General features: G+C 41.3%; 3 protein-coding genes across 7 annotated transcripts in view; 2 read left to right on the top strand and 1 right to left on the bottom strand.

Annotated features, from left to right (window-relative positions):
• The first annotated feature begins 811 nt into the window (after positions 1 to 811).
• nsfl1c (NSFL1 (p97) cofactor (p47)) lies at positions 812 to 25057 on the top strand. 3 transcript variants are annotated; one of them, XM_042096808.1, is made up of 11 exons: positions 812 to 1080; positions 2015 to 2112; positions 2225 to 2302; positions 2606 to 2786; positions 5209 to 5304; positions 5986 to 6095; positions 6240 to 6377; positions 7105 to 7335; positions 15805 to 15808; positions 16507 to 16514; positions 25047 to 25057. In XM_042096808.1, exons 1-8 carry the CDS (start codon positions 979 to 981, stop codon positions 7331 to 7333), a joined length of 1032 nt encoding a protein of 343 aa, XP_041952742.1. In that variant the 5' UTR covers positions 812 to 978; the 3' UTR covers positions 7334 to 7335; positions 15805 to 15808; positions 16507 to 16514; positions 25047 to 25057. The 3 variants fall into 3 exon arrangements, with proteins under 3 accessions (XP_041952742.1, XP_041952740.1, XP_041952741.1); XM_042096806.1 differs by lacking the exons at positions 15805 to 15808; positions 16507 to 16514; positions 25047 to 25057 and adding an exon at positions 7819 to 8854 and having other exon boundaries at positions 821 to 1080; positions 7105 to 7281; XM_042096807.1 differs by lacking the exons at positions 15805 to 15808; positions 16507 to 16514; positions 25047 to 25057 and adding an exon at positions 7819 to 8854 and having other exon boundaries at positions 822 to 1080; positions 2606 to 2771; positions 7105 to 7281.
• Positions 9512 to 12319, bottom strand: emp3b (epithelial membrane protein 3b). Of its 2 annotated transcripts, none has more exons than XM_042096811.1 (5): positions 12064 to 12319; positions 11149 to 11250; positions 10705 to 10807; positions 10287 to 10427; positions 9512 to 10103 (listed from the first exon to the last, which is right to left on the bottom strand). In XM_042096811.1, the coding sequence occupies exons 2-5, from the start codon at positions 11224 to 11226 to the stop codon at positions 9928 to 9930; spliced, it is 498 nt and encodes a 165-aa protein (XP_041952745.1). In that variant the 5' UTR covers positions 11227 to 11250; positions 12064 to 12319; the 3' UTR covers positions 9512 to 9927. The 2 variants fall into 2 exon arrangements, with proteins under 2 accessions (XP_041952745.1, XP_041952746.1); XM_042096812.1 differs by lacking the exon at positions 12064 to 12319 and adding an exon at positions 11515 to 12036.
• ccdc30 (coiled-coil domain containing 30) overlaps positions 13656 to 25057 on the top strand; it is a 44169-nt gene continuing 32767 nt past the window's right edge. The window contains exons 1-14 of one of the 2 annotated variants that reach the window (XM_042096803.1): positions 13736 to 14794; positions 15149 to 15313; positions 15747 to 15867; positions 16406 to 16596; positions 18614 to 18703; positions 19368 to 19451; positions 20399 to 20552; positions 20698 to 20769; positions 21937 to 22052; positions 22182 to 22259; positions 22388 to 22452; positions 22595 to 22787; positions 23439 to 23525; positions 24303 to 24428. In XM_042096803.1, the coding sequence (XP_041952737.1) occupies positions 14789 to 14794; positions 15149 to 15313; positions 15747 to 15867; positions 16406 to 16596; positions 18614 to 18703; positions 19368 to 19451; positions 20399 to 20552; positions 20698 to 20769; positions 21937 to 22052; positions 22182 to 22259; positions 22388 to 22452; positions 22595 to 22787; positions 23439 to 23525; positions 24303 to 24428 (1548 nt within the window). In that variant the 5' untranslated portion in view covers positions 13736 to 14788. Of the gene's footprint in view, positions 13695 to 13735; positions 14795 to 15148; positions 15314 to 15746; positions 15868 to 16405; positions 16597 to 18613; positions 18704 to 19367; positions 19452 to 20398; positions 20553 to 20697; positions 20770 to 21936; positions 22053 to 22181; positions 22260 to 22387; positions 22453 to 22594; positions 22788 to 23438; positions 23526 to 24302; positions 24429 to 25057 lie in introns of those variants that run through there. The other variant, XM_042096804.1, reaches the window with a different exon arrangement.

The following is a 25057-nucleotide window of genomic DNA, read 5'->3' as shown; positions in this document are numbered from 1 at the left end:
TATTCTGGAGATATCAAATTAGTTTTTTTTTAATATATATTTTTAAAGTAGTTCACTCTTTGTGGATCACAGTTTTTAGCCATGTAAAATGCTATAGCTCTGCCTTACTGTGTCTATGTCTCTTTGCATCATAGAAATAAAAAAAGATATTTCTGCACATGAAAGCAATTTTGATTTGTTTTGTACAATGTTCAAGTGTAAAAGGTGTGTGTGAGTGTGTGTGTGTGTGTGTGTGTGTGTGTGTGTGTGTGTGTGTGTGTGTGTGTGTTAATGCATGTATTTCTCATGTGGATGGTGACAGCAAGCCTCTTCTTTTCTTCTTTTGCCAGCACTTAATTATCCCTGAAGATCAAACGGCCACAAGCACATAAAAAACATCTGGACCCCACCCCCCAATAAACAATGAGGATGCTTGCTTTACACAGTCTTTATCTCTCCGTTTCTTTGTCTCTGTCTGCAAGCATGGGATAAGGAGCCTATGGTTATCAGCAATTGAAGGGGTAAAAAAACACTGCACCATCACTTCTTTTTTAGACCAAAATTGACATATGTTGAGTAATTTCTCTGGATAGCCTCACTGATGGAGGATTCACACAGAGGTGTTCTAACCCAATGTCAAAATCTGTCCTGTTAAAAACCATCCTATAGGTATCAGGCCTCTCTGTCTCTATCTGGCCTTTGTTGCCACCTAGTGGGAAATATTTTTTTGTGGTATGTGTGAGTAGGCCTGTGCTGCCTATGTGTTCATGAAGTGAATAGAAACCAGGCTTAGGCTACATCAACACTGCGCAGTGCTGCATATATTACAAAATACAATTACATAACACAGTACATAACAATAGAAGAACAAATGAATCTGTGTTGACCTTTTTCAAAAATATATAGGAACGAATCGTGTGTCCTCGCAAATAGGAACTAATAGTGAGTTTACTGTTTCCCTGGACCAAGTCGGACATTTCTCTACATTGACATTTCAAAATGGCGGACCAAGATGCGGCGGTGAGAGAATTTGTTGCTGTTACAGATGTGGATGAGGAGAGGGCCAGGTTTTTCTTGGAATCCGCTGGTTGGGATTTACAGGTATGTCAAAGCCATGTTGTTTCTGATGTGGGACAATTGATTTGATAAGAGTGACCGTTTGTCCGTTATGCGTGGATTGCTAACTTTAGCCTAGCTTCATGATCGTTGCGGCATAGCCTCGCAAGCTAACATTGACTTGCTAGCTCCCGTAGCAAATTGTGCAAGTCACTCTGTTTTATCCAAGGCGAAGAAGAATATCTTTGGACGAATTGTCAGTCACATACATATAAGATTCTGGAGTGTCAAGCAAGCCCTTTGCCAGTGTATAAATATTCAGATGCTACACGCGTAATCGTAGTGGTGACAAAGTTTTGCTCTGTGGTCGTTACCACCTCCATCGTTTTGATTGAGCTAGCCGGCAGCCTACGATTGATGACCGTAACATTACCCGGCATATCATACGTCCAATAATTATCATCCTTTAGACTTGATAGCATAGCTAGCTAACTTGTTCCAGTATGCAGACCGTTTATCACCTATTGTCCTGGTCACCACCAGAGTCAGTGGCATCAACATTATTCATCATTCTCTGAACTATCCTAACCTGTGAATTTACGTGAAAGATAGTTAGACGACGTTAGGTTGCTAACCGAATGGTCAGTTAGCTTACTAACGTCAGATGCTTTCTAAATTTGTAACGCTAAAATATGGACTTACTCTTCTTTAATATTCCATCTATTAACTTTCGTAAGTTATAATAAAGTTAGTGCGATGTATGATCCTAACCGCTAACGCTAGATGCAAAAACGAGTAACTTATTTGACCATTCTCGAAGGGTGAAACTAGCATCTTTTGGCCCACTAATGATTGAATTAGGGCAGCTAGCTGGCGAACAACTGACTGTCCCATTTTAGCAGTTGTTGGTACACTATGTAGACATTGATCTCGGTTCATTTAGCAAGGATATTTATGACAAACGCACTTGTTTAAACAGCTTGCCCTGGCTAGCTTCTTTGAAGATGGAGCCGAAGATGACATTGTAACCCTGCCTCAACCAGAGAGTGGCTCAGTGTCCAGATCAGCTGGGCCAAGGTAGGCTTCTAGCATCCTCTGGTATATATTAGAGCTGCTGTCTTCTATATAGACTTATTGCCCACTGTATGTCTGAAGTCTAAAACTTGGTCCTATGTTTTTGTCCATGCAGTGAACAAAACCGTGTAACATCCTTCAGAGACTTGATGCATGAAGAAGAGGAGGATAGTGACGAAGAAGAAGGACAGAGGTTAGTTTACAACATCTTGCCGCAAGTGAAAATCACATGTAGAAAAACACTTTCTTATTTAAAGAGAAGTTTAACATCCCTTAGGTAATGCATTTTTAGTAAGGTATTTTAACACAAGCTGACATTGGTCCCTATGTATACCTGCGGTTTCAGCATGTTCTGTTGTCTTGTTTTTTTTATGGCTGGTGAAAGCATTGTGCTCATCACTGGAACCATTCCCAGATGAGAGGTTTTGCAGGCCACTGTGCAGTTGTAGAGTAATGTAATAGGTGGGCTCAACTCACCTCTCAATTTCCCTCTCAGATTCTTTGCAGGTGGATCCGAGCGCAGTGGGCAGCAAATCGTGGGTCCGCCCAAGAAGAAGAGCCCTAATGAGGTTGTGGAGGATCTATTCCGTGGGGCTAAGGAGCATGGCGCGGTCCCTGTGGACAAGGCAGGGAAGGGGCCTGGAGAATCCAGCCGTCCAAAGGTAACTCTGGCAAAGGTAAAAGGTAACCTCTGTTAAATCTGTAATTGTAGCCAGCAGGAGTTACGCAATGAGTAAACTTCTCCTATGTGCTCCTATATGCTACAGACTGTACCACCCATGGGTTTTGGTACCCTTGTTAGCATGCCCGCCTATCAAGTCCAAGGTTGTGTGTTTGAGTCTGGTGCGAGTGTGTGCTGTCTAATCAATGCAGGTTACATTATGTCTGTGCTAATGTGCTCACTCAGTTTCTCACTGTTGTCCTACCAGTGGGCACTGGAAGTACATGTTTTCTAGCTGCACCCCACTTTATTTGATTTGTCATCATAATCAAGTTATAAGGCTGAAACCTTCACCACATATTCTGTACTTTTGAGTGCTAGTTCTAGTATTTTTGTAGGTATAGGAATGGTAGTAATGATATTATTAGTACAGGGCTCAAAACCTTTAAAGCACCTACCAAAACTGTCTTGAAGCATGTCTTTTGTTTATATTTGTTGACTGACACTGTTACAAAATGTATTTACTGTTATTATGCAATGATGCCACAGAAGCTATGTAGGACCAGACCATAGACACATTTAATTCCTTTTTTGCTAGATGTTAAAACAAATAGACTTTCCACGCTTACACACAAATATCTTTTTTGCGCTTAAGACGAGAATTGTCAGCATCAACTTAAGTAAAGTGTAATCATACTTTATGAACGCTAGGTTTTCACAGCCGTCGTAACTAAGAGTAGAAGCTCTGTGTGTCTGTCTGAACAAGACGCTGCTGAAGTGTGGGTGTGAGAGCTGCTCTGGCCTGCAGGTGGCCTCCGAGGGAGAGAAATACTCCAGTTTAATAAACGGAATTGATAACGTTGGAACTTATCAATACAGTCTTTCATAATTTAGCCCTGGGGCCTGTTACCACTTTTCGGCAGTGCTTGTTGCCACAGCTGGTTGTAGGCTCACTATCAATACAGTTCCAAAGTAGCCTGAGGTTATTCACATTTTCTCTCTAAAAGTAACATTTCATATCTAACCAATTAAATATTTAGAGCATTGAATGGGGCGGGGCGGTGGTAGTGTAGCGGTTAAGGAACTGGGCTAGCGTGCAGTAGCCTGAAAGTTGTCGGTTCAATTCCCGGCTTCCACCGTTGTGCCCTTGAGCAAGGCACTTAACCCCAAGTTGCTCCGGGGACAATGTAATCCCTTGTAATATAGTTGACATATGTAAGTCGCTTTGGCTAAAAATGCGTCAGCCAAATGTAATGTAATGTAATTAATGAATTTAAGCCTTGCTTTTTTCTCCCAGTAGTTATGAAGTTGTTGTTCTTCTCGCTCCTCCAAAAGTTAAGCTAGTCGTTGTATTATTGTTGGTGTTAATGTTGTTTGCATTAACACCAAATTGTGTTACAGTGAAAGAGAACCGGGCATACGCTCACATCAAAAACAACTTGTTTTTGACAGGAGTGTATGCCCGGTTCGCTTTCACTGTAAGACAATTTCGTGTTAATGCAAACAACGTTCTTGCTTAAAACTCCACCAATTAACGTAATTATGCTCTCAAACAGCATTTTCAACCTATTAGCATCAAACAAAAAACAGCCCTGATTAATTGGCCAACCAATCAGTTGGTCAATTTCTCATTTTTAGTCATACTGCGATCTTATAATCTATGTAGTGAGTGTTGGGGAAAATCCATCATGAATTAGGTTTTTTTTTCTCCTGTAATTTGTTTGCCTGATTTTGCTTTTTAACATGTTGTTCTTTTGGTTCCTCACTGGTGTCATAAAGATGCAAAGGTTTTCTATTACAGCAGTTTTTAAATTGAGTGCATTATAAATTATTCAAAGCCTGTGGATCAAGCATAAGTTAAGTATAGTGAACTGCACCTCACTGCGGACCTGCACTGGTAGAGTCAACAAGGTGCTGAATCAGTATCCATTGTCAGCGGTGACTGCTCACAGGTCTTTGTGCCTTTGTATAATATGTGCATTATGCTCAATAGTGGTAGTAACACTGGTTGCTTCTGATGGGCATGAGCTAATATAACAGGCGGGCGCTGCATATTTTTTGCTATTTCATTCATTCGTTCATCACGGTGTAGGCCTAATGTTTGGTGTTGATATATTTTTTTCTGATCTGATTATTCAACTGGCATGTAAGAGTACAGCCATAGTAAAAGGATCGGAGTGGAATTGCATGATGGCATTGTAGGTTTTGGTTGAGCAATGTGTGGTTCTTGTAGCTGTTGGTACCTGATAGTTGGTATCGATGCATCCCATTCCGTAGTAATAACACTCATAGGTGAAGCGCGCGCGTGCGTGCGTGCGCGCGTGTGTGCAACACTAAGATCAGCCATTGTTAATAGAAACTGTAGATACAAGGTATGACGGCTACAGATTCAAGGGCTTCATGTCTTTGTTCTTTTGTTCCTCTTTTTGTCAAACCAGGTTTTTGGTGGAGGTGGCTACCGGTTGGGGGCTGCCCCTGAGGAGGAATCCGCCTATGTGGCCGGAGAGAGGAGAGCCTCCAACAGCACACAGGATGTGAGTGTCTGCTCATGGGTACACTATAAGATCTCATAGTAAGACTAGTAGAAAACAGCATGTAAGTGTCTGCTCATGGGTACACTATAAGATCTCATAGCAAGACTCCTGCTCATGGGTACACTATGAGATCTCATAGCAAGATTCCTGCTCATGGGTACACTATGAGATCTCATAGCAAGATTCCTGCTCATGGGTACACTATAAGATCTTGTAGGAAGACTCCTGGAAAAGTTAAAAAACAGTGTACATTAGATTAGATTTAACTTTATCGTCATTGTGCAGAGTACAAGTACAAAGCCAACGAAATGCTGTTTGCGTCAAACCAGAAGTGCAAAAAAGCAGAAAAGTGCAATGTGATATACAAAGTATAGACAGGTGATGCATAGGCAGGACAAGAAATATAGTGCAGTGTAGACAGTAGTATGCAGTAGGTTTACAGGAGATGGTTTAGAGTAATATAAATTAGATATAAATATGTGCAGTGTATTAGCAGTTAGTAATTAGTTACTAATTTGTTAGTTGTACATGTACAACATGCTGAACAAACACTGCATTCAACTGAAATTCAGCAAATTTTGGGGCCATTGAAATGGTTGATTGCTTTTTGACTATTGATTTTCATTAGTGTCATGCTCTAAAAAAAATATCATACTCACCTGTCGCCTCTGGCTGTTCTAGGTGCATGTGGTGCTGAAGCTGTGGAAAAGTGGTTTTAGCCTTGACGACGGGGAACTGAGGAACTACAGTGATCCTGGAAATGCCCTGTTCCTGGAGTCCATCCGCAGAGGGTAGGTTTATACTCAGGACTATGGGTAGTATGAGTTGGACCCCAGCTCTTGCTGCTGTTGGACATTTTCTTCTCTTGTTTTCATTTTTATAGATTTTAATATCAACCTGTTTTTACCAATTGTTTTTGTCCCTGCCTCCTGCAGGGAGATCCCTCTGGAGCTGAGGCAGCGTGCTCGCGGTGGTCAGGTGAACCTGGACATGGAGGACCACAGGGACGAGGATTTCTCCAAACCAAGGATGGCCTTTAGGGCCTTCACTGGGGAGGGTCAGAAACTTGGCAGGTGAGTGAAGGATTTCATCCGTAATGCTGAGACAGTGCATCAGCTGTTCTTTACATTATCTATCTTTGTGTAATGAGAATTCGTTTTTTTGGGGGGGGGGGGGGTTAAACGCGGCTGACATCGCTCATAACTGCTCATTTCAGCTCAAAGTTGCAATACGATAGTATGTCCACAAGGGGGCTGTGGGGTTGATGCAGACGATGTGTTTAGTAGATTCTTTATCTACTTGGTATAAATTGGGATCCTGCCTTTCTGGCTGTGCCTTAGTTCAGGAATCCCATGGGTCTGAAATCTTTGTTAAATTTAATATAAACAAGGACATTTAAAGCAAAATATAGACAGGAAAATATACATAAGGAGAGATGGGTCATTTAAAAAGTGCATGCATTTATATTTTCTGTTAGTAAAGACGAGATCACATAGTTAACCATCATTGTAACAACACATTTGAAAAATGGTCACAAGCCTCTCTTTATTATTGTTGTCTTTGAGCTGCTGTAAAGCCTAAGAGTTCTCATTATGACAATTCTTTGTGTTGCAACAGTACTAATTAACCTTGATCTGTGTCTCTCAAACCATGACATGTTGGCTCCTTGAATTTAAGGAAGGTGGACCTGGAGAGTCCTTCAGGTGTCCTTGAATATGAGGTGTAGGAGCCCTCATTTGGTCTCCTGCTGCTGCACGCTCTCCACTGCCTAAAGGGTGCTCCTTTCTGTCCCGTTTATAGTGCAACCCCTGAGCTGGTCTCACCCCAGAGGATGATGGGTAACCAGCAGGAACAGGCCACCAATGAGGCTCAGGCTACCGCCTCCATCACCGTCGACACCAGCCAACCAGTAACCAGCATCCAGATCAGGCTTGCTGATGGGGGCAGGCTAGTGCAGAAGTTCAACCACACTCACAGGTGGGGCATTAAGCGGTCTATTCGTCCAGAGGTTATTAGCAGGAGTACATAGATGTGCTCCCGTGCGAGTTGATGAAAGATTGAGAAATGCGGAATGCAAATGTATCACTTGATCCTTAACAGTGAGTTTGAGCTTCTTGAGTCCAGACGTAATAATCTAGGCTCTTATTAATTGAGTTATTTGTTATTTCTGTACATTAATTTGCAGTTAAATGTTGATTATCCTTCATAAACATCAAGATGCAAGATCCATTTATTGTTACATCTCATTCTAGTTGTAGAAGGAGAGTACTATTCCTATATTTTGTGTCTGTGTCCCGCTCACGTGGTGCATGATGAGAATTGCGTCAACAACGTGGTACGTGGGGGGTGTCGTGTGCCTCCCAACAATTGTGACAGCATGGCAATCACGCACGTATTGGCCGCGCGCAAATGTGCACAGAGGAGCATGTCACTTCCTTAAGTGATGGTGTTTGTTTGTGTGTATGTGATCATGATCATAAACTTTTTCCTGCACTCCGTGTCCTGTCCCTCCAGGGTGTCGGATATCCGTCAGTTCGTGGTCGGTGCACGCCCCGCCATGGCCGCCACAGAGTTTGTCCTCATGACCACCTTCCCCAACAAGGAGCTGACGGATGAAGGGCAGACGCTGAAGGATGCTAACCTGCTGAACGCAGTCATTGTTCAGCGGATAAAGTGACAGTGCCCCCCTGTGGCCGCCCCAGATCACAGCATTCTGAGATCCCCGCCCATAGGGGTATCACTTGGACATGTGGACTTCTAATGGCTTTTTTTTATTTTCCTTTAGTGATTTTGTTTTCTTCGGTTCGTGGAGGGCATTGAAGAAGATGCGGAGACAGTTAATGATGAGGCGGTGGAGGAGGGTGGAGTGGAGCACTCCTAGTGGTGTTGTGACAGTTGTAGATTGAAAGGAAAGGGGGGGTGGAAATCAACTTAAGTGGCTGTGGTGGGTTTGGACGTATTCAGTGAACACAAACATTTTGATTTAATAAAGAGCTTTCTTAAAGAGTTGGTTATGTATTTACCTCAATGATTGTTAGTCATCTTATGCCGCCTCCCTCCCTTCACCCCCTTCCCAGATTTAACCCTCTCACCCCCCCCCCCCCCCCCCCCCATGGCTTATCATCTCCTCTCTTACCAGTAGCCTTACTTTCAAATTCCCAGGTTAAGAACACTAACCTCCACTATCTCCGTCATTTGAAAATCGTGATCTCTTAAAGGAAAAAAAAAAAGGGTGGAAATATTTTTTTATAATTTTTTTGTCTTATTTTACAGGAGTGAGGCTTATATTTGCTAAAGCTACCAAAAGGCTGGCTCTTTATATGATGTCACACCATATTGTTAATTCTGTTGCCTAACAACCATTATATTACAATCCTAATTAATGACCTAATGATAGCAACTTGAGTTGTCAAACATAGATGTTACTGTCACAAGAAACGGTGTGGCAGCCATCCTATACTCTATGCAGCGACTCGCAGTAGAACTGGATGCACTGAGTGGGTGTATGGATCTTTGGAAACTTGTGATTAAAATCCTTTGTCTGGTGTTAGAGGAGGCTTGGTTTCTCTTGTTTTTTTCTTAACTGATGCATGTTCCTAGGTAGGTAGTGAATACATATTGCTAGGAAATTGTATCAGGAAGCAATTACAGAAGTTAGAAGGAAGAAATCAAAATATTGATTTGTATCTCTCTTATGTCATGAACCACCTCGAAGATCATGCTCTCCCTGCTGATGCTAAATGATGCCAAGATACAACGTCTTTGGTTTCACATGCCCACACACTAAACTTTGTTACACTTGTGTTCACTCAGTAGGACTTTGAGGGGGGTGGGGTCAAATATTTTTTACATTTTGTTTTCTATTTTGTTTATCCTTTATTTATTCAGGAAGGTGAGATGTAATATATTTTCTTTGATCTGAATGCATCCGTTGGAAAACTGAAGGATTTCTGACAAACCAACCAGCAACATGGCTGTCTCAGTCTACAGGCGGAATTTATTCAAATCATCAGTCAGCCTGCTGGTTACAAAAACGTTAAGATTGAAGCTAGGTTTATAGCTGTTTGCATAGAGGGCTCTGATGTTTACTCATTGGTGCTGTGCCACACACCATAGTTCTGCAGATAAATGGCTCTAGTGTTCTGCAACTATTGCTTTCTTAAACTTCAAACTTTTAAAAAAAATATTTTGAAAGAGAAAATGAAAATTTAGGTTGATTCATTTATTTAAAAAAAAAAATACAGCATTTGTGATACTTTCTAAATGAGATTTTTTCTACAATATTGTAGGGAACTGCAATAAAAGCATTTCTTTAAAAGCATGACATTTGTGTTCATAAGCTATACTTTTTTCATGGATATTACATTTTTTTACTGGGGTACCCAAAAAGGCCTGTGTTTGACATGTAACACAGTCATACTGTCCAGGACTATGTGTTACTATATTTCTTGTTTTCTGCAATGCCTTGTCTTCCTCTACAGAACGCTTACTTTTCCCCGCCAGTTCCATGAAAAAAAAGCCACACAGACCAGCATTCGCGTTTAACATTAATAAGAAACTGCCAGTGTCTTCATGATTTTCAACATCAGTTCATTACCGTATAAAGAACAACAGCTTATAGTTCTACTCTTTTTTACGCAAATGAATGTACATAACGCCGCTGAGGAGTAACAAAGGAACGCAAACCCACGCCAGAATGAAGCAGTAACCAAAGTGACCCAGGCTCAACTCTCGGGCGTCCTGAAGGATCTCTTTGTTGTGCAGAGTGTAGATGAGGGTTGCAGTGAGCGCCGTGAGACCTGAGAGCACAAGAGAGTCACAAGAGTGAGGATTCACCCTCGTCACACTGTAGCCCGCCTGCCCCAATCATCATTACCGTCCACCCCAAATCCCACAGGAAATTCACCACCAAGACATTTTGGTTAAGTCAGTCACTGTGGTGGTGTTGTGCTGGAGTGTATAAGCCCCTCAGGGGACCATACCAGAGAAGACTTGGCAGAGGCCTGTGACGTAGAAAAGCCCCCCTTTCGACATGGTGAAGAGCTGCCCGAGGAAAATGAGGAAAGACACCGACGAGAAGACCACAGAGAGGACCATTAGGACTTGGACTGCCTGAAGCCAGTCTGAAACAAAGTGGAGGCAAGTAGGGTTATTCGTCTTGTCACTCCAGAAACTCTGCTTCAGGGCACAGTCAAGTTTTGTTGTCACGCTCCCTCCAGACTTACAACAATGCCGTAAGTGTACTTTTCCTTGGCCCTGATACAATGACTTACTAAAAATCATGATATGTGTTGTAGAAAAAGTGATACCACAAGCTATTATTTAACAGCCACTATTTAAGATCAACATAGGAATTGTAAATAGATGCAAAAGTGTGTATGAAAGCGACCACGTATTTACCATTCTCTCTTGATGAAGCACAGATCCAGACCTCTTTGTCGTTGTCAAATCTACAGGTGTACCAGAGGTCTGCACTGTCCCGTTCCCCCCAAACCCACCAGGACTGAATGAGAGAGTGCAACAAGGAACACAAGGTAAATTCAATAAAAGGTATTTGTCCACAAAACCATTTGTACCTGGAAAGATCAACACTTATGTTTCATTTTCAGGGTGTTTTTAACGTCACTAATGTTGATAGTCATTTCTGTGCCTCAGAGCAGGGTGAACTTGGCAACAAGCATTTGTGAAGGTGGCCTGTTTGCGCCCAGTGATGTAAATCATACCAATTATGGCACTGAGGTTAATGCATACTCATGAGGCAAACAGTGGTGATTTGTCCAAATTTAACTGCCCTGTCAAGTAAATTCAACACATAAGGGCAGAAATTACACTAGTCTAACTCACCTTTTCCATAGTGGCAATGAAGAGGACAGCAAGTGTGATGAGATGAAGCAGGGTCACAAACATCAGCAGGTATGCCATTTTCGGTTGAGGACCCCAGTAGACCTACACACACACACACACTTACACACTGTAACATGTTTTCCTAAATAATTATTGCACAATATCTCATTTTACAATATCAGATGAAGAAAATAAAAAAGAGTGATTAAAATAGTCGACAGTACAAAAAAGACTAATTTGTCAGGGGATATATACATCCTCCTTAAGGACTGACCTAGTGTTTAACTCAATATCAGCCTCATGTCTCATGAACTCACAAAGCCTTGGAGGACAGAGTTAAAATGAAATTATTTGGTAATTACTTACAGTATGACTTCAATAATCCACTGCCCTGACAGAAACATAGTGACTTTGTTTGTATTTGAGAAAAACAGTCTGGGTCTTGTACAGCTAGGTCTGAGATGCACATCTCCTTTGTTTATTTCATTAGGTCATGAGCATCCTCATCAATTGAAATCACGGAATGACACTCAACACTTCCTGTCCATGACCAGCAATGCAAAAAATAAAATAAAAAATACAACTTGAAAACAGAAATGATTTTACTAAATGAGAGTTTCCATTTGATATGTCCATGCTGTGTAGTACTATCACCTCATATTGTCCTTATTAAGTTTAGATAGTGACTTTACAGCATAACGTTTTTGAGTTTATAGATGTAGACACTGAGTAGTCAGCCATAACAGTGTTTGGTTACGAGATGGTCTTTTTTCTTTTAAGTTAGTCCTTATATGTCACAAAGTCAAAACAAAGCCATAATCAGCTATTCTTAATATAAAGACAAGGATGATGACAATGAACTTAAATGTAAGTCACAGAATAGGTTTTCTTTTGTTCAGTCATACTGTTACTTACTTGTGATGCTGTTGGTCTGTTGTATACAAATCCGGACCGCGGAGCCACACCGATTCTTTACTAGAAGCGCTCTAACTCCTTCTCTTGCTTTTGCCACTCCCCTTGTATTCCCTGCTAGCCCTCTATTTCCAAGCATCCAGTGGAAGGTGGGGAGGAATGCTGGGTGTTTTTTAAGGAAAGTCTGAGGAAAATCTAAACCTCCATTTCCTGTCCGTGGGACAGAGCGCCCATTGCTCTCCAGCACACTCCCTCCGCTCTGATCTCAGCACCACCTCAAATTTAGTCAAACTAGACCCACCCAAGAGACTGAAGTCCAGCACATGAAGCTGTACTCCACTCCTCTTTCACTGTAAAATTTGATTATTTTAACCCGTTCTTCCTCAAGACACGCATGCTGTGGTGGATCCACTAAAAAAAATCAGTCATGGATAGGATGGATTTGGGAAGATGCGGATTAAGAGAAGTTATGATACAAACTTTCCATCTTCAAATCAGGCACACACACACAAAAAAAAACCATCAACGTCAATTGAGTGAAAATTGGGGGAAATTACAGGATATAGGCGCACAGAGGAGGACGAAGGCAGAGATTTCCCACTGGCACAAAGTTACGAGAAGAGTCAGATGATCCTGATAGATTAGATAATTAGATTAGAGGAAACAGACAACACTACACTTATACATAAAAGGATAGGCTGCCCAACAATATCTAAATTTCATTTTCAGTTATAAGATACGGGGAAGTAGAAACAGTGTAGGAGGCATATATTTAAATATTTTTGCACTTGCATTTGTAATTTTTAATAATACATTAATTTAAGTGTATTAGTAATATTACATGTGAAGGACCTGATCAACTATATTATTTCCTTGACATGCACAGTGTATTCTTCAAGAGAGATACAGATGAGATATATCAACAAAAACGTGAAGAGATGAGAGACTGTGTGTGTGTGTGTGTGTGTGTGTGTGTGTGTGTGTGTGTGTGTGTGAGAGAGAGAGAGAGAGAGAGAGAGAGAGAGAGAGAGAGAGAGATAGAGTTATGACTTATGTTTTTTGGCCCTAAACAGAGTATTGCCTACTGCAGACTAGGCTACCTGTCCATAGTGACTAATATGAAACAGAGAAAAACAACTACAGCTATTGAGAGAGGCTGACTGAGACTAAGACACATGGTAGAAACAGTCTCACTTTTTGAGTGAATGCATAAAACACAAAATTCATTATTTCCTAAACTTGAGGACAATTACAGTAGGCTTATCCTCAATAATGTATGTCCAAAATGAAAACAACAAAATAATAATTTTGAACCTGACTTTAGTGTAAAGGTTTCTGTACTTGAAGCATATGCAAATTATTGCGTATTACATAACATTTCAGAAAACTTCCAATACACAAAAAATATTGACTTATGTAGGCTACATAATCATCTGCGGAAGTTTTGTGGGGATATCTATTGGATATAGCCATATATTTACCTGTAATATTATTCTTTTTTCTATGTATTTGACTGTCTATGGTAATATAACCCTGCATAGACATAAACTGATTGATAAAACACAAACAATTTCAAGTAGGCTACATCATGTTTTATGGTAGCCAGAAGCACTGGACAGCACCATTGGTCAAAGGTAAGGCTATGAATCTCCCCATCCAACTTGTCGAAATGGTTTGTTCCGTTGCCAAGGATCCTTCTCCAAACCACTTGATGGACACTTCAGAAAAATACAAGGCAAAGAAGTCCCTAGCATACATACCATGCTAATGTAGCACCAGTTGTTTAGTTGGAATCAACTGAAGTAGTCATATTTGTGCATGCAAACTTCGAGGAACAAGCGAAGTTTAAGCTTTACAATTGTTAATACTACCAGCACAGTATCTACGCCCTTCACTGCCTGTTGCGGGTATCATATCGTTAGTTGTGTTAGCTGGAGTGCATGTTGGTGGTTTAGATAGCAAGTTGTCGCTAGCCTGTTAGCCACCAGGCTGGCAGATGTCTGGCTGAAATGGTGTATTTTGTGTCTTGGCGTTTGTTAATAAGATAGCTCTAGCTAGCCATTGTAATGGTTGTAAATATAAAACACAGCTTGAAATATTATTTTAAACAACACCAAGCGTAAAATAGATGGTTGCTTGTTAGCTACCCAGGTATCTTATGGCTAGTGGGATTACTATCACGCCCTTTAAGATAGTAACGTTAGTGAACTATCAGCAAAAAGTTTTTTTTCTTCTTCCAGCTTGCCCCGCGGATTGTTAATTTATGAACTGACATGTAGCTTGCTGGAAATTGTACCAAAAAACGTGTGTACTTGCATGATGTAGCCATGTCGTGACGTGTAACTAACTATCAGTTTTGCCTGTTCACAACAAGGGCACGCACCTATTCTACTACGTTAGTTGCATATAGTTCAGTATAACGGACCTGTGAGACTGGTCAGTTGTGTCTCAGAATTATTTACAGATATGATTTTGGGATGGTTTGTAGTTAGTTGAGTCTGTAACTTCGAGAAATTAGTTTATCGTCTGATCCACTCTACTGCACTTGTGTGGTGCAAACTGTGGCTTTAGTATGGGGATCAGATATCCGTTCATAAGTTCTGCTGCACTTCAAAGCGAGCCTAGCTTTGAAGCACTCGCCTGGGTTACCAAGACATTTACCCAAAGAACAGTGTGGAATGATGTAATTATTTGGAACTTCAGCCTTTGCCATTAAGAGGATCTGAACATGGAGGTAATGCTACAATTTGTTTAATTTTTACAAGGTGCGTGTTACATTGTAAATTATAACTTTCTATCTACATTTTGTTATTGGCATTTCATTTTATTGAATCAGATAGGCTGCAAGTGGTGACACAAATGTCATTCTTATAATGTTGAACTAAATGTCAAGCATTAGTTGGAGACATGAGTCCCCTTGCCTGTTTGGGAAGATGTCTCAAGTTACTCGCAGGTTTACAGTATGCCCATTGTCTCATAATGCCCCTTTTTCAGTCGAGGTGAGAACCAAAGCTACCTTTTAATGCCCTTCCCTGTCAGTGTCACATTAAAATGGTTTAGAAATGGCCCTGTTCCTGTGGTCCCACAGGGGGCAACGGAGGTTGTGGAGGAGATCGCCCTTCGCCTACAGAAGGATGGTGTCTCTTCTGACGCCTCCCCCCAACAGAGGCTTTGCCACCTGTGGCAGCTGCTGGTGAGGAGTGAGGGGGAGCTGAAGACCCTGCGCACACAGCAGGCTACAGAGATGAAGGAGGTAAGAGAACCGGCCCTCCGACTGCGGTTGTATGTGTGTGTGTGTGTGTGTGTGTGTGTGTGTGTGTGGGGAGTGGGGACCACTCCCTTCTGTAAAGAATGACTAATGAGAAGCCTCTGCATGCTGGCTGTCACAGGATAAGTGTCTCTGGAAATACAATCCAGTCTTCCCATCTTAAGCCTTACACTCTGAGTTTCTAGTAAATTTATACAGACATGTTATTGTTTTCCAAAGTGCCTTTGAAAGTAAGAAAATTAACAGATAAGGTTGCCATTTTCCACACCTGTAAGATATACGTGTTATTTGCCTTGGAATATTGATGCAAAGAAGCTGCAGTCATATCTCTGTGTGTGCATGTTTAATTGTCTGTTCTCACCATAGTGTGTGTGTGTGTGTGTGTGTGTGTGTGTGTGTGTGTGTTTTACATTTTCAGGTGGAGAATTATGTCGAGCACATCCGCAACCTGCTGGAGGAGCGTGAATCCCTAACAGCGGAGTATGAACGTGAGAATGACCAGCTCCGCGCTGAGCTCGCCCAAATGAAGCACCAGCTAGGTGAGCCTGGATGGAGAGATGGGCACCCACTTTTTCTGTTTGACTTTACAGTATCATATTCTTCTCCTAAACCATCCCCAGACTCCGAGCCTAAAGTGGACCCACTTTGGTATTTCACTTTATTTTAGACGTACCTGTCTGTCTGTCTGAAACTGTCCGCAGACTGTCAGCTTAACCCATTCGCGCTGGATGCTGCATGACGCAACATTGACCCTCCCGCTGGATGCTGCGTAGCGCAACATTGACCCTCCCGCTGGATGCTGCGTAGCGCAGCATGCTTTTTATTTCATGTTTCTAGGTGCTACAGAGGCTTAGATATTAAATTTTGGTAGACGTTGACAATTTTTAGTATGTTTTCAGAAAACCCTCAGGAAATAATGTTATTTAGTCTAGAATGCCATAGGATTCTATAGGCGTTTTTAGCAGGCATTTCAGGAGTAAATGGGTTAAAGCGAACACAGGTTGCGTTAGATGTATTTAGATACCTGTCTGACCGTAATTTTTTTATTTAAAGTGCTTTTTCCGGAACCTTCCGCAGACTCCCAGCGCAAAGAGGCGGTGGAGATGCTGGAGCAGGAGGGCCTGGCGGAGATCAGCCAGAGCAGCTCCAGCGAGCAGGTGGCCTACATGCTGGTGGAGAGAGCCACGTTGCTGGAGCGCCTGGAGGCCGCCGAGAGGAAGCTGGACACCCAGGCGCTCACGGACAACCTCCGGGAGGTCCATCTACAGGTAGTCAAAGTCAAAGTCAAAGTCAGCTTTATTGTCAATTTCTTCACATGTTCCAGACATACAAAGAAGATCAGAGAACAGAGAGCCCCCCTCCCCCCCCCTTATCTATTCATGCCTCTGTAAACAGGGGGGTTTCAACCAGGAGTTCATGGCCCACTGGTGGTCTGTGAAGGTATTGCTGGTGGTCCCTGACCATGATGTTTCAATGTGGAGATGACTATTTTTTATTCAGTGGTAGTCCTCCGGTTGCTTTCTTAGTCAGAATGGTGGGTCCTGGGTCATAACAGGTTAAAACCCCTGCTTTCAATGCATCTTCTTATAGTTTGCTGCTTAACTCATTTGGTTATCTTGTTTTTGTTGTTGTTTTTTGTAAAAGGCAGTATTTATTGTTTACTTTAACGGCCCATATTGCATTGTAGCTTTAATGTTTATATTTTTTACATTTTCATTAATTTTAGCAGACGCTTTTATCCAAAGTGACTTGAACCCACAACTTTTTGGGCCCCTGCATGCTAGCCCAGCTCCTTAACCACTACACTACCACCACGATAATGTTGTGTATCACCTCTTAGTTGCTCTGGAGAAAAGCTAAATGAATAAATGTAAAGTGTGTGTGGGGAAACTGAGTTGTACTGCTGTGTCACCGTCAGAATGGGGCATCATTTGAATGCAGAAGTGGGTCTGTTTCCTTACAATGTGTAGTTTGCTCAGCAATAGCAGATTGTAATATATGATGCAATAAAATCGAAGTCATCATGCAAACTAGCTGTGTCACACCACCATGTGGACACAGCAGGCCTGTCAGCTGGCACTGAAGTAGCCGCAACAGGTAACAAAAGGGTCAGATCTCTGTAGATCCCAGTATGCACTTGGCAATAGTTGTGCCCTCACTGGCTCAGTGCCAAGGACGCACAGGTACTTAGCACCCTCACTCTACTGTATGAAGCGTGCACCAATTGGCTGTAGAGATATATTTATCTAGAAAATGCGTTTAAAACCAGCCAAACAGACAAACAAACTGTGTGATCAAAGTGATACCAAATCATACTACTTCTAATTTGTTATACTAAATAAATGTGTAAGACTAGTAACTGTTAGAAGTGAAATAAGTTGTAAAAATAGAGCTGAAAAAGCTTAACTTCAAAAAGCTAAAATGCTGACCAATATGGGTGAGAACAAGGTAAAAGAGAATGATTAGAACCGTTTAGACTAATTGTCTGCCATCTTAAAACCGACCTCCAGTCAGCACTCTTTATAGGTCTAAACCTTGGGTTACCATGTTAAATGTTAACATTTGTTATAGTATTTAGAATTTGGCAGACACAATTAAAGGGTATTTATGGATAGAAATTGTTTATGTTATAATATAAATACATTACCAGTCTCAGTTTATGGCAGACATTCAGTGTGACAATAGATAGGAGACCTGATGAGTCTTCAAATTGGATTTAATGGTGGGACCAGGACCATAAACACATCCTGTTACAGACAATAAAGTATCTTTATTGATCTGTAACATCCTGGACAATAAAGTATATCTGTCTATCTATCTATCTATCTATCTATCTATCTATCTGTCTATCTGCCTATCTATCTATCTGTCTATCTATCTATCTATCTACCTGTCTGTCTATCTATCTGTGTCTGTCTATCTATTGATCTATCTTAATCAACTACTACAAACTAAGAGGAAATGAGCATTTGTGAGCATTTATGAGCATTTGTGTAGTTACAGCTTAGAGATTCTTCTGAAGCAGAGAAATGAGTATCAGTTTCAGGAGGGTGTTGCTCATTATTAGACATTTACCAGTGTCCCAAAGAGTTATTTTGTGGAAACAACAGAAGGAAGTTTTACCGTGTCATATTGTTTGCAATTGTGTCATTGTAAGGACACACATTGCAGTTATTCCCAGATGACTGCACTTTGTAACTCAGCTGAACTCTGTACTACTTTGAATATGAAAATCTTAATGCAAATGTTAATATAAATCCTGCCGTATCCCCATCTGACCACCAGGAGGAGCTAGATCACATCCGACACACCATGGGGGAGGAGATGAGACAACAGCAGGATAGCATCCAGTGTGCTAAAGAAGGCATGGATAAGGTGAGGGCATCACTCTCTCTATGGCTTTGGCCTTTCAATGCCTCCCACTCTCTCTGTTGCTCCTCTCCAATACCAACATCATCAAGTCCTAGTCCTTGGATCACAGGTTTAGGCTAGTTCAACAGAATAACACTTTGTATAGTGAGTTGTGAGCAAATTCATGATAAAATAACTTTTCTGTATAAAGTGTTGTACATGTGCTAAGGATGTAACGGTGCACCGTGAATTGATTAAAAATCCATACAAATGTGTGAAGATTACAACCGGTTGAGATGAAATTAAAGCGGTATACCGCAAAAATATCAGTACAGGTTCAGTTGTTGGTGGGTTGTTCTGAGTGATAAAACACAGACACCCCAATGATTGGCAAGAATAGTAAAATTGGGAGTGAGATGAATGTAATTTAAAACAATGCGCTGGATAATACGCATGGGACTGGAACACTTGGCTGACGAAGTTCAGATCTTGTGTTCCTCTCAGTTTACATGTATATAAATAAAGGAATATTTTTCAATCATAGTTTGTTTGCAGGTTATTCTAAACAAATCATGAGAAAATCATATTGTGAACTTAAAATAGTGAATCGTACTGAGTTGAAGGTATCGTTGCATCCCTACCATACGTAGATGTCTTAGTTATGTGTGTCCTTGATTTACCTCTTAAGGAACAACAGTCTCAAGGTCACAGTCCCTGGAGGAAGCTGTTTGGAGTGCGCAAGGCGACACAGAGGGCACACATTCGTGCCAGTGTATGTCCTAGTTCTGCCAATTTACTCACCCTTCTGCTGACAGCACTATAATAATAAAAGAGCAGGTTGTCCCGTGGGTGAATGCTCATCATGTGCTTACTAACCTTTGGTCTCCTTTAACATTGTTTAATGATTGCTCTTTGTGTATAGAAACAACGCTAAACTGTGTTTAATTTCATAACCAACTCAGACTTTGTTCTTTATGAGGGCATTCGCTACCTCAATGATGAGGAAGCAAAACTTGCAAAAGCAAAAAAAACAAAAAAAAACAAAAAAACAATGCAGTACTTTCCTGACTATTAACTGCAGTTCCTGCAGTTGAATGTAATTCCGGAGTAATTTGAACCAACACAAGGTCTTTTTCACCATGACAATGAGTCGAACACCCCCTCGAGAGCTAGATTACGTTGATCAAAGGAGTATGGAGTTTGACGGGCTTTAGCACTTAAACATATCCAAATCGCCATTTTTTAACTACTAATAATGCTCAAAATAGCACCACTAGCTCTTGAAGGGGGGTTAGACTCGTGGTCATGGTGAAAATGACCCTGGGTTCAAATAACTCTGGAATTACACTTCAATATGTTGATCTTTTTCAACTTTCTGTAACCCCATGGTTGATACTCGGTTGGAAACTTGAGACGCCTCTGTATGTTTCTCATGGATTGTGCTTTGTGATGGGAGCATCTCTATGGTGCCAGGCTTAGCTCCAGAAGCATGCAGGTGTATGTATGCCATTCACACAGGCTGTCTCATCTTGCACCACTTAATGATCTGATATTTAATTGTCTCACCTCCTGTTTGTGTCGACTACAGCCCCTGGTGTTTGCACGTTGCACAGCTATGAGATGGATGCATGTCAGGTCACCAATACTTAACAGCATGACTTTTAACATAGTGGAATTGTGCCAGGTTTGGGTGATGTATTAACATTCCATTTCTCCCAGGTCCAGATTGAGGAGTTACTGAAGCAGAGGGAGCAGCAGCAGAGACTGGAGAGGGACCTGGAGGAAGCTTCCAGACGCCTCACCATGGCGCACAGGGAGATACGCCATCTCACCGACGAGCTGGACTCTTTACAGAAAAACAAGGGCTACTGTGGTAGGAGCTGGAGTAGTATTTATCCATTTATTAAACTTAAACATAGACACAACCAAAAAAGCCCCAAAGTGTCAGCCTTTGTGAAGTAAAAAGGATCAGGATTCAGCCACACAAATAGCCTGAGTGTGAGACTTGATGTTAGCAGGGTCTGAGCTGCAAAGGCCTAGACAGGAAATGGAGCAGCTGAAGCAGGAAGTAGAGCACCTCAAGCAGTGTGGTGAGGCAAACTTGCCTGTGCTGAAGGTTCCCTGTGAACATCACGTGTGACCCAACGTACATAGGCCTATTGTAATAGCTAGTTTTAGGTGATTTGGATTTCTCCCCCCTTCCCAGCTTAATATTTGTTATTCAGCATAAGTCTAACCGTTACACAAACTCAGTATATGCAAAACAGTCACTGGACAATTTAAATGTACTATGACAGTATATTGTACATGCTATTTTGATGGTGGAGTGTTTTATTTTAAAGCCTAACCAATTCTCCTTTCATCTTCTGGCCCCCAATATCTCTGTGTGATTTATTCCTGTCCTGGTAGCTGTCCTATTAGTGCTTGTGCAAAAAATCAGTTAAGAGTTCATGAGTCAAGTTATCAATGCATGAATCAAGTTATCAAAGAATAAAATCATGAGTCAAGTTATCAATGCATGAATCAAGTTATCAAAGAATAAAATCATGCATCATAGCTTTCATAATTGTCATTAAGAAATGACTGTAGGATCAGAGAGACAGAAACGCCTTTAGGCTCTGCAGCACAGGGTATTGTGAAATGTGCATGTCAGCCTTAAACATGGGACAAAATATAAGAAAAATGAGGATAAGAGGATGTTGGTTTTAGTGTCTGCTGCAAGGTATCAGGACGAGGACGAGTTATTTTATAGGAGATGGAAGACATCAGTATGTTGATCACATGTCATAATAACTGTAATTTGCTGGTAAGATATTCTGAAAGATCATTGCCCCCCCCCCCCCCACCCCCCCTAACAGAGAATAGGAAGTAGTGTATCAGGTTGCAGGTGGTATTCAATATTGAGACTCTCCCTCACTGTATGTTTTGTTGTCTATCTCTACCAGCCTATTGTGATTTTAAATGCTCTTCAATGTATATTATTCAATACAATAGTCTTTTGTCTTTTATACTATCAAGCCAAAAGGTTGAAGTATTCCCCCTATCAAATATGTATAGTCAGCCAACATTAGATAAGGTCAGCTAGAAAAGAAGCCTGTCTGACATCTGTGTCATTGACAGACATGCCGTAACGTACCACAGTTTAGGAGAGCTCTCAGAATCGCAGGCAAATGTAGTCAGACACACATTAAGGTTTTCTAAATGTGTGGGTTGCTTTTGGAGCAGTAACACCACGTTGTGGTTTTAATATATTGCAGATATGGCTGAGCTGCACAGGCTCAAAGAGCAAAATGAAAGGCTGAATGAGGAGATCCGAGCACTCAGGACACGCGTCCGCTGCTTGGACGGTGAACGGAAAGGCCTTCTGGAAATGGTGAGAACATATGGCAAACCGTACTCCAATGCAATTATGCACATTGTCAGTTATCTTATTTCAGGAGGGTCACACTCAAGCAGATATGATCACTTAGTCTTGCCACTCATTAAGTTCTGTCTCTCATAGATTGAAGTGTCAAAGGCAACATCAACAAGTCATGAACCCAAAATCTCCGCAGGTCACTCTCCCCTGCATCTTGGACAGGTCAAATCTCTAAATCTCTGATATCTTAATATCCCTCATTAATTGTATTACTAATTAACAGTATAATATTGCCAGCTTGCTGTGGCCTAGTATGCCTAGCCTCACCTGCCTTGTATTTGTCCCAATAGGGCAGTGATGCAAATCGATTGAATGGTTCCATAGCAGCATCTGAAGATCAGGAAGTTCATAAAAGGTATCACAGACCTTTTGTTTTATCCATTGTGATTGAGATGTAAATTGGCATCTATCTGTGCCAGCACAGAGGTATGTGCCATTGGCCTCTCGACACCTAATCCCGTCTAATCTAATCTAATCTGGGTGGGTGGCGGTGGCAGGTGCCGGCGGGAGTCGGAGGACCAGGAGTGCCGTCTGCGGGAGGTGCAGCGGCGGCTTCAGAAGCTGCAGGGGGAGCACGAGGAGCTAGTGGAGAGGAATGAGGAGCTGGAGGCTCTCCTCGGGGAGGAGCAGAACGCCAGCAAGGAGGAGCGCGAGCGCCACGAGGGCGAGGTGGAGGGCTTCAGGAGGAAGGTGAGGAGGAGGAGGAGGACTTAGAGGAAGGACTAGATAGGGTCAGACTAGACGAGACGAGACTAGATTATTAGCCACTCGCTATTCGATACATGGGAGTATGCATGGGGGCAACACGGCTCAAAAAGTTGTATCAATGTATCATCACCTTTCATCACCATGCTTTGAAATTGCTACAACACCCCGTCTTCAGGAGCACAGGAGATGGTGGGTAGGCACCTGATTTGCCCACACACACCTGATTCGCCCTCACACACCTGATTCGCCCATACACACCTGATTCGCCCACACACACCACAAATATTGCTTTCATGTCTATGTCCGCTAGATCTAGACTTGTAGAACTTCATTTAAAGAGCTTTTTTCCAAAATGCTAAAAATCAATTTTTTGAAAACATTAATTAAACATTAAACATTAAAGTCATGTTATTTTATTGTGTATTTCAGGTAATATCAATAAAAGTCCAGTTATGTTGTTTTGATTTAGTAAAGATAAATCGAATTCCACTGAAATTAGTTGGAAAACAAAAATTATTTGAAAATGCATTAAAATGATTGATATAGCGTTTTGGGAAAATAGCTCTTCATTTGAATTTTGAGGCTATGCAAGCTCAATACGTTGTTGCTGCTGCACTGGTTTCCCCTATCCAGATCAAAAGCATGGAGGCAGAACTGAACAAGAAGCCAACAATACCAGCCCTGGTCCCTGCAAATGAAAGAAGTGTGAACACACAGCAGGTAACTTTGTGCGCTCAGCTGCCCATCACAGGAGAGTTAAATGGCATTTCAATTTAATGTGTTTAATGTGAATTTAATGCCCATGTGTTTACCTTGTGTCTAAATAATTAACTATCTTTACAGAGTCACGGTTTAATGTTTATGGTTATTATTATGACAAGTTGTTATTATTCTGTTCAAATGATTTAATCTATTATTAAAGAAAATACATAGTCTTCCCAAAGGCATGTTATGTTGACACATCGGTACATGTTCCTTTGCAAAAACAGAAGGTAGGCACAGCAACCACATATAACATTCAACATGAATTCCCTAGCCTAGCCCCAAAACAAACTTACATCACACAGAACATTCAGATGGTTACATCACGGCCTATGACCTAAAAGACACACACACAAAAAAGGAGTGATGTCCTCATAAACTGGTTCTGAAAATGAACAGACATCTAAACACACAACGCACAGCTCATCTAAATATTCATGAGCATACCATAAAAGGGAGAAAACCTCTCGTTTCATTCTAGGGCTTTTAACCAGGCTTGCATTAGGGCGCATAGAACAGCACATATGCCATTTTCAGCCCAACCAATGTTACACACCCTATTCAGAGACCTTAAGGACCAGCACCAAATACCCTATATAATCATTCTATCACCCCTTTAATGAAGTGAATAGGTGATGTCACAGTACTGCCGGTCTGTGTTTCTGAAATGTCTATGCACCCAACGTGTTGATAGTCTTTTGGGTGACATGTCCTCTCTCTAACCCCATGGCCCAGCAGATAGATGCCTTTGGGGACAGGGTGGCGTTTCTGGAGAGCCGGCTGGAGGAGGAGAAGTCATGGAGAAAGCAGCTTGAGGCAGACTTGACTATGGCCCAGACTGCCCTCAGGAAGGACAAAGAGGTCAGCTACACATATAATGGTGGCCAGGGATTCAGTCTAATCCTAGACTAGAACCTTTTTCAGTGAAGATTTTCCATTTTCATTGGTTATCAATTTCAATTCAATTTAAATTTAATATCACTTATAGAGGGCCAAAACATTGCACATGTCTCATGGCGCTTTACAGAGTGTTAAACAATCAGAGAAGGCCCATGAGTAACAGGGGCGGGGAAAAACTCCCTAGAATTGGAGATACATGTAGGAAGAAACCTCGAGCAGATCCACGAGGCCTGACCCATCTGCATCAGTAGATAGATAGATAGATACTTTATTGATCCCCAGGGGAAATTCAAGGTCTCAGCAGCATACATACAAGACAAACACATTCTTTAACAGCAGAAGAGTAATTAAAGTATATAATATAAAAACACAACTAAGCAGTAAGGACAGTAGAAGATAAAGAATATGCTAAATATACTAAAATACAAATAACAAAATTACAAATTATACTAACACTTAATCTAAATCAATTCTAAAAACAGTATCCACATAGTGGTGATTAATAAATAATTAATAAATTAATTAATAAAGTACAGAACAGTAAGGTCTGTTTACATGATAAATGAACAAGTTAGTTAGGTGTAGAGAAA

The sequence above is a fragment of the Alosa sapidissima genome, chromosome 7 (genome assembly GCF_018492685.1).
Source record: "Alosa sapidissima isolate fAloSap1 chromosome 7, fAloSap1.pri, whole genome shotgun sequence".
Classification (NCBI taxonomy): domain Eukaryota; kingdom Metazoa; phylum Chordata; class Actinopteri; order Clupeiformes; family Clupeidae; genus Alosa; species Alosa sapidissima.
This window is presented reverse-complemented; position numbering and strand designations above follow the sequence as displayed.

Excerpts from the sequence above, each read along its gene's own strand:
- nsfl1c (XM_042096806.1), top strand. The coding sequence starts at position 979 with ATGGCGGACCAAGATGCGGCGGTGAGAGAATTTGTTGCTGTTACAGAT. Across the intron at positions 2,787-5,208 it reads CAAAGGTAACTCTGGCAAAG|GTTTTTGGTGGAGGTGGCTA; the intron begins GTAAAAGGTAAC and ends TTGTCAAACCAG. Across the intron at positions 6,378-7,104 it reads GAGGGTCAGAAACTTGGCAG|TGCAACCCCTGAGCTGGTCT; the intron begins GTGAGTGAAGGA and ends TCCCGTTTATAG.
- emp3b (XM_042096811.1), bottom strand. The coding sequence starts at position 11,226 with ATGGCATACCTGCTGATGTTTGTGACCCTGCTTCATCTCATCACACTT. Across the intron at positions 10,428-10,704 it reads TGCTTCATCAAGAGAGAATG|ACTGGCTTCAGGCAGTCCAA; the intron begins GTAAATACGTGG and ends ACTTTGTTTCAG. Across the intron at positions 10,104-10,286 it reads CCTCTGCCAAGTCTTCTCTG|GTCTCACGGCGCTCACTGCA; the intron begins GTATGGTCCCCT and ends TTGTGCTCTCAG.